We start from the raw sequence: 8,806 nt of genomic DNA on the forward strand, positions 1-8,806 counted from the left end.
TGGGGGTTTTGGTCAATTATTTGGCCATATTTTGACCAATTTACATGGGATTCGGTACAAAGATATTTTTTCTACAGGTCCCACACATTCACAAAAAAAAATATCATAGACTTGCTTATTTTAAGTAATTATAGGAGGACAAAATGCCATAAAAAGCATAATTTTAGGGTATTTTGACAATTACTCTAACATATTTTGATCAACTTACATGGGAGTAGGTACAAAGATACTTTTTTTACATGTCCCATACAAAAATGAGAGATATGGCCATTTTTTACCATTTTAGGGGGGGGGGGGATCAAACGTTAAACAAACCCATAATTCCATGGGTTTTGGTCAATTACTTCGTTATATTTTGACCATTTTACATGGAATTTAGTACAAAGATACTCTATGCAAGTCCCAAACAGAGACACAGTCAATTTGTAATTTTTGTGTTCTGATACATTTTTCATTGAGTAAAGCCCAATTTGGGGTTTTCTTGAACTATTCATGTGTATGTCAACCAATTTACATGGAATTTGGTACAAAGATACCTTCTTGCAGTTCCAAAGCATTGATATAGAGCTTTAGACTTTTCTATGTTTTTGTGATTTTTCTGGTGTCAACATTGGCCATGTTGGGATTGTGTGGTAGACATATATTGCATTTGGTTGCAAATGTTGGCATCTTTAGTAGGCCTTGAAATGAAAAGTTACCAGTGGATACTAGCATTACATAGTCAGCAAAAGGTTGTAATCATTCATTTCTTAGCTACATGTACTTGAAAAGTTTACTTCTACGTGCACTTAAAATGGTATCAAGGTTTATCAGTATTAAAATAATGCTAGACTGATTTTGAAATAAATAGCTTTATAATACTAACAAATTTTTGTTAAATATGTAATTAGAGCATGACCATGATATGAGTAAAAAAGTGAGAGTGAACAATATTTAAAAACATTTTGCTCATATGCATTACAAATTTGGAGATTCCAGGTCTCACGAATCTCAAAACGCAGGCTACAAATTTGGATTTGCGTAAAAATTAAAATTCATTCAAAAGCAACAAGCACTATATAGGCAATCTGTTACAGATTCTTCAGCTAGTGTTTCGATATTAAAAACTTTTCAGTTTGAAATTCAAAGAAAAGTTCTTATGTTTTGGAATCTGTATTCATTGAGGATGAAATATATAAGCTTGGCTTAGTCTATCTATAGAGGAATTGATCAAGTGGAGCTAGCTTCTTACACTTTCTAATTCATTGTCCATGGAATCAGCAAATTTAAGCTTCTATGATAATAATAATGTATATAAATATGTGTAGATTTAAGCTTCACAAGCACACATAGAATAAAGCTAACTTATAATGAAAGTTCACAATTCATTTTGTTACATTTATAACCAATAAATGAAAATTGTTTCTATTCTTACTTCACAATCAAAGTGTTGTATATCTAAAATTCTTGAGTCATAAGCTATATTTTCTTCATTAGAAACACATGTAAAAAGTGTTTCTGGAAAATCAAAGACTCTTTCATCCTTTTTCAACAAGTTTGCCTTTCCTTGAGCACTCCCTGGAGGGAGGGAATGTTTAGTTTGTTTGCCAAAGCCTGTGAAGCATTCTTCTTCTTCTTCTGAACGTGTGCTTGCTTTATCCAAGCTGTCTATTCCATCTATAGAGCCTTCCGAAGGAAATTTTGGATATTCCATGATGCAAAAGCATAAACAAAATCTGAAAATACATGTAAAATTATATGTGCTACTCTTTCATCACATAAGCCTATTATAGAAATTTATAAGTAAAAAAACAAAATAATATATTCTAATCAAACAACTACCCACTTCCCTTTCCTTGCTTTTAACTCATGAAGTTAGGAGTTAGTAATAAATAATTGAAATTTATATATAGCTACCATTATTGAGTAAATTTAATTTGATGATTTTCAATGTTTTTAACATCAATTTTAGACATGCCTATAATTATTAGTCTAAAATTTGATTTGTCTTTTCTACTTCCCATATTTACTATATTTGTAGTTAATGATTACACATGCAAGTCTTCGAATATATAGCAAAAATGGATAGTACAGCAAGATAATCCTTTTACACACTTTTAACTACTCCATATATATTAACATTATTATCACAATTTGAATTATAAGTATAATTTGGATAGGAATAACGTCAACAGTGTTATGAAGGAAAGGGATCTTGGTGTAATTGTCAATCAGTCTCTAAAGCCATTCAAGCAGTGTGCTTTTGCTATTGGTAGAGTAAATAAGATTTTAGGTTGTATCTACAGAAATACTGAATACAAGTTTAAAGAGATTATAATTTCATTGTACAGGTCTCCTTACCTTAGGAAAGACACTGAATTGTTGGAAAGGGTTCAAAGAAGGGTTACTAGAATAGTGCCTGGGTTAGAGGGGTTGTCATACGAAGAGTTTTCTGACAGGGTGGTTGGCCTTTGGAATGGGTTGCCTTCAGATATTGTAGAGGCAGTAAATTTAAGTGTAGTTTAAGAAAAAGCTTGATAAGTAAATGAATGATAAGGGCTGGCTTTAAGATTATTATTTTTTTAATTATTTTAATTTAATTTAGAAGATGGAACAGCCAAGATGGACCAATAGTGGTCCCATGTTATCTCAAAATGTTATGTTATATGTACATTCAAATAAATACACCAAGTATATAATGCTTTCACTAGACTACAGATCTACCTTTATTAAAAAGTCGTTGCTTATATATTTGTACCTACAGCTGGTCAAAATCTAAAGTAGAAACACATTTCAGTGTACTATGATAAATTTAGGTCACTACAAACCAGATCTGGCTTTTGATATAAACTTTTTGGTGAAGGCTAATAATAAATATAACAATAAAAGAATAACATTTATGTCATGATTTAAAAAGTAATAAAGTTGCTTGTTTTATCAAATGTTTAGAAAGTTTAGTATAATTTGAAGACTATATGTAAAATGGTACTATACTGTACGATGTACTCTTACAATGTATAATCAAATAAATTTACACATTCACGGACTATACAAGGTTATGAAAAAGTTGTGCCCCATAAGAACTTTGAATAAGAATAAAAATAAAGTAATTACATGTTTATTTATTAAAGTAAATATTTGAATTGCTGGCCATTAACTTTGAATCAATACATTTTTCAATGTTAATGGCCAACAACTTAAACACTTACTTTAATAAACAAAAAGTAATTGATTTCATATTCTTTTAATGTTCTTCAAAATCCCTATGGGGCATGACATTTTCACCACCGGTAAATATAGACTTCAAAATGATGTGTGTTTAAACAAGAGTATTAGTGAAACAATAGAAACACTGAAATATCTACAGATGATAACTTCCTTTAATTTTCTTATCTAAGATAACATAGTAATGATGAAGCACTTATTTTATCAAATTAATAAACAAATGCAAGTAAGAAATATTTACTCTGTGATAACCCAACTCAAAAACTTTAGTATTGATATATGATATGCATGGAATTTAAATCAACTATCATGTACAAAAAACCATACAGGTCTGTCAGGAATATTCATACCCAAAACTCTCATATGACAGAAATTATAAATCTAGCATCATATGGGATTCTGGCATCCAATATCAGGGTAGTCACAATATCCCTAAATCAGTATAGTTTTGAGTAACAAAGGAAAATTAATTTTAAAAATTATTTTCATTTGGACAAAATTGATGGATATATATAACCATAAACAGATCTAGATATACTGACAACGATATATTTACTCTAAGTAGTCTAATTGGATACTTATACAAAATTACAATAACTTTCATACACTTAAAATTGAAAATTTATATAGAAAGATTCCTACATCCAATTAACTCACCAAGAATAGAGACACCTCTGACTTAAAGCAACATTATCCTCAATATTACATTTCTCAAATAAATTACTGTTATCACCACTTTTAACAAATTTATTGCCAATATCATTTATGTAAATATTAAAATCAGCAACAAAGGTTCATAAACAGACATTTTCATACTCACCCAATAAAAAAAAACTGTGTTTTAATTATTACAATTTGATTTCTACTACTAAGCTATTATTTAAATTTCAATATTTATTATAAGATCTAGCTTAGCATTTAACATTTGTGTGGTTTTTAATCTTATAAGGTTCTATTCTTCAAATAGATGTTCTCATGTACAGACTCTATCAACAAAACTGAAACAAGTTATTGAAATACGAATACCATTCCAAACATTATGCTTAGGAATATCAAATAATACCATCTTTCAAGACAATCTTCCAAATAACTGATGACAATAGTCGTAAAATATTACTAAATACAGAAAACTGAGACTTTTATTTCTTTAAACCAATATTTTTCATAGGCAATAATTACACTGGGAGTCTTCCAATCATCTGGAGTCACCCTATATCTGGCAACTTTTATAAAATAATTGTAATGTCCACCATTAGCTCCTTACCAAGTTATTTTTTAAGTTTAGGATATACCATACCTCATCAGCACTGCATACTTTACATTATTACACAGTGAATTTCCTCAATACAGCATTCATAAATCAAATAAAATTTAAAACATTTATTTATTGCTAAATAATTTGTATGGGTAGGAAACCTCAGCTTGACTTACAACTGTAAGAATACTATTAAAATTGTTCAAAGACAATAACTCTTTATAACCTTCTCACAAGTTTCACTCAACCATTTTCCTCAACTTGCCTTTTACTGTTCAGTAGAGTTGGTTGATTAACTCAATTAATCAATTAAATATGAGATTGCTTACATTAATTAGTGTCACATAAAATACTAGATTAATGAAAATTACTATTAAGTCTATTAACTAAAATTGATATTTCTGATTACTATTATTTTTGATTATTCCAACTATCCAAATAATCAAATTATTGCCATTATGATTTCTCATTGTTATTTTTGATTACTTCAAGGTTGTTCAGTTTAATCAAGTAATGATTCATGAAAATAATCAACCCTTTTAAATTGGTGTTTCCATTTCTGATTATTTTCAATTATTCCAACTAAAAAAGTTTCATATATGAATAATTGATTGAGTGTAATTGATTAATAAGCCTGAAGATTAATTGAATATCAAATTCCACTTATCTTCCAGCTCTACTACTCAGCCACACAAAAACCCTCAGCATTAAATTTCAGTTTCTACATTAACAAGTTACATTTGATCCTCTCATCCTCTTGAATAGTTCTTTAACTAGCCTCTTTTGTTTACTTCGACACACCTCAATACTGACCATTCAGCATTAAGCATCGTAAATATTGTTTTACTGTGAAGCTACACATTAAACTATCCATGCATGCTCTGTTCACTATGGTAAATTGAATCCCATATTTTAGTCTTTTAAGTCTGTAAACTTACTGCTAACTCAATGTGCAACAGTAAAATTTAAAAAGAAAAACAATTTTAGGTGTTTCTAAAAACACAAAATAATAACTTTTGCACACTTCATTCACATTAATGAAATTAACTAACTTTTCTAAATATCCAGCTCCCCTCCCCTCCAGTATTTTACTTGGGAATTTTCAAATATTAGAAACTATTTGAGAAATCACTGTAATATCATACATAAGGGCACTCATTCCATATATAAAACTAGTCAGCATCAGTAGCCTTATGACTTACAAAAATATTTACCCAAGCCTCATGGAATTTGTTGGTAAGTCACTGAGAGGGGAATAACTTTGGCTTTCAAAATGCACACTGAGAAATACGACTCCACAGCATAATACCACATCAACTGTAAGCTTACATGACTGCTTCCATAATAGTTATAAAAGCCCATATATTTATAGGCCTTCATGTCAGACTAATCAAATGTTGCAGGACCAGAGCTGTTAGTTAATTAACTATATATGATAGTGGACCACTTACTGGGACTATTGATCCTGTATTTTGTCAAGGCATAGGGCTAGGAACTGGAACTTAGCTGAACAATAGTTAACTTAAGATCATATTGTTATTTGGTTGTCAGATTAAGGTTCTTGTAGTAATTAAGTCTTGCTGACCTGGTATTGGGGTGTTGCATATCCAAACAGGGTTGTAGCAAGCAGTAAGGCCAGTCAGGCCATGGCCTGACCACTTTTTCATGGCATGTATAGCTACAACTTATGCATTAAAACTTGCTTCGTTTAATTCAATACATTACAGTGTGTGTATGCAGTATTTGTAGTTAAAATGGCTCAAGGTTCAATCTCATAGCATTAAATTTTAAACAAATTTTCTGGGTGGACCTGCCCAAAAAAACCCTAGAAATGGCCTGATCACTCCACAAATGCTTATAAAATAATGCCAAACATGAAGAAAAGAAAAAGGAGGAAAAAGAAAATGGCACATGGCAGATAGTATCTAAAACTGTTGATGCATGAAATGTGATGACACCACTTTGGCTACTAGTTGGAGTGACTTTCTAAAATGATAAAATGTACACAAAAACAGTGATCACTCACTCATACACAGTAAATATACATAGCACACCCTATATTTCTACAGTTTATTATTACATGAGCTGAATTTTTATTATTTATGCTGCACCAGTGAATCAAAGTGCACTAAGGAACAAGTTTTCTAATACTAACAATAGTCAATCAATTTCAAATAAAAAATACCAAGCATTGAAACATATTATTTTTTAAACTTAATCTCAAACAATAAATAATATCAAGTTAGCATTATGATTCATATTTCATTCACTGGCACTGATGCTGAGTGAGAGTTACTTAGTGGCAAGCTTTGTAATGTCAAACCCAAATAATGGTATTAATATTATATACGTTATAAAATACTACTGTGTATTTAATATTATCATCCTTTGAGGTATCAATATATTAATATTATATGGTATCAGTCATTACCGCTTCACCAGTAGGACAATACATATGTCTGGGACACATGAGTTACTAACTCTTTTGGTATACTCCGAGTCTGAACTACTACTAATAGTAACAAGTAAAAAAAGAACTTTTCAAAAAGGAAGTAAATGTAGGGATGGCTAATATCAATCCTTCAAAAACAATGCAAACAAGATAGTAGGGAAGGCATTTCCATCACCCTTAAATAATTGCACAGGCACACAGTGTAGTACAAAGTTAACAAACAAAAATAGGATAAATTAAACTCATTTGTGATTGAATAGTTATATATATTTCTATATATTAATTCTTGCCTATTCTATTAAGTAGGGATGATCCAAATACCATCCCTACTATCTTGTTTGCACTGTTTTCGAAGAATTGATATTAGCCATCCCTATATTTACTTTCTTTTTTTGAAAAGTTTTTCTTTACTTGTTTTTTTTTTAATGCAGTGTTTCATTAGACATAGGAAGTCTTGTACTTATAACTAAGTTCCAACTGTAATATTTATTATCTATCTATTATTGGCTGATAATTCCTGTTTCACCCTGTACTTAACCTTTTTAAAGGAACACTAAATTTCTGTAAGAAAGCTAACTTCAAAGGGTAATGATATCATCATTTACACTAGAATTATGAATTTTTTTTAAAATTACTATATGTTATTAATAATACCAATAAAAACGGATACTCCGTTTGAAACTATGTCACCTCAGTGAAGTTGGTTGACATTAGTTTTTGTTTTTGAGTTATTATGTAATAAAAAAACTTTAAGAAGGACAAGAAATTCAAACTTTTGCTATGATATTTACAGACGTTTCCTAAACTTGTACATCGTTATAAAAGGAAACACTGTATAGTATTGTAAGTTTCTGATGACCTATTGAGGAGATATTTAAAATACCATTTCGATTAGCAATCCGAATCATCCCTGCATACTACATAGGCAGTGCTACGGCCTGCCTAACAACTATAGTATATAGTTAATATTATCATTCTTCAACGTATTAATATCTAAATATTATTTCGTATCAGACATTACCAATAAAAAACGTATTCCTAGGGCAACTTATGTTACTAACGCTTTAGGTATACTCTGAGTCTGGTCTAATACTAATACTATTGTTACTAACGTTAAAGACTAAAGTAACAGTAACACGATAGATTTTCCTAAAAGTAAAACTTAAACCTCACTGCTGAGTGCTATATGTATGGCTCACGAATTAATCAATCCTAATAGTAATAGTTATTGCTTATCTGAGTCACTAATGTTAGTCACTACGGTACTACATCAGCAAACCTAACCGGGTCTTACTCTTACTCGAATCTTATATATTAGAATACAAACAAAATAAATTTGCTTGTTTAACTCAGAGCTTACGCCAGACTTTAGTTTTACTTTTAGATTTACTATTTCACGGTTGAATTTTTTTTAATTCAACAGTTATTATTATATTTTAAACGTTGATATTTGTGTACCATATTATTTAAAAATAGGTATATAATATCATTAAATACACATTTTCAATGCACTAACTATACTGTAGTGTATAGAAATATCTACCGTAGACGGTAGAGCTAGTAATATGTACTAGTTCACAATAATAAATCTTACACACAACGTCGGTTGACAAACAAGATATCTTTACTAGAATATCGTCTGCTAGAGTAGTGTGTTTTATTATAGATGGCGCAGCAGGAAAGATAAAATATATGCCTACGGTACATGAATAGAATTTGTAAAATAAACTTCCCCTCAAGGTAAAAATACTGATGTTAATTTCACTGCATCATACTTATTTTTTATAGAAGCAGTTGATGTATTGAGGAAAATGAAACTATAATACTTTGGACATATCTTTCATATATGCGCAGATGCACTCCAGATATCGCTTTTGTTTCAAATTTGATATTAA

The 8,806-nt window shown here is 30.0% G+C and overlaps 1 protein-coding gene across 1 annotated transcript in view; it reads right to left on the reverse strand.

The window, feature by feature from the left end:
* LOC106468849 (kinectin-like) overlaps positions 1-8,538 on the reverse strand; it is a 104,023-nt gene extending 95,485 nt beyond the window's left edge. Inside the window, exons 1-2 of the mRNA XM_022397209.1 lie at positions 8,506-8,538; positions 1,415-1,715 (exon numbers count right to left, since the gene is read on the reverse strand). Coding sequence (XP_022252917.1) covers positions 1,415-1,693 — 279 coding nt within the window. The 5' untranslated portion in view covers positions 1,694-1,715; positions 8,506-8,538. The remainder of the gene's footprint in view (positions 1-1,414; positions 1,716-8,505) is intronic.
* Positions 8,539-8,806: the final 268 nt, after the last annotated feature.

The sequence above is a fragment of the Limulus polyphemus genome, unplaced genomic scaffold (genome assembly GCF_000517525.1).
Source record: "Limulus polyphemus unplaced genomic scaffold, Limulus_polyphemus-2.1.2 Scaffold3190, whole genome shotgun sequence".
Taxonomy (NCBI): domain Eukaryota; kingdom Metazoa; phylum Arthropoda; class Merostomata; order Xiphosura; family Limulidae; genus Limulus; species Limulus polyphemus.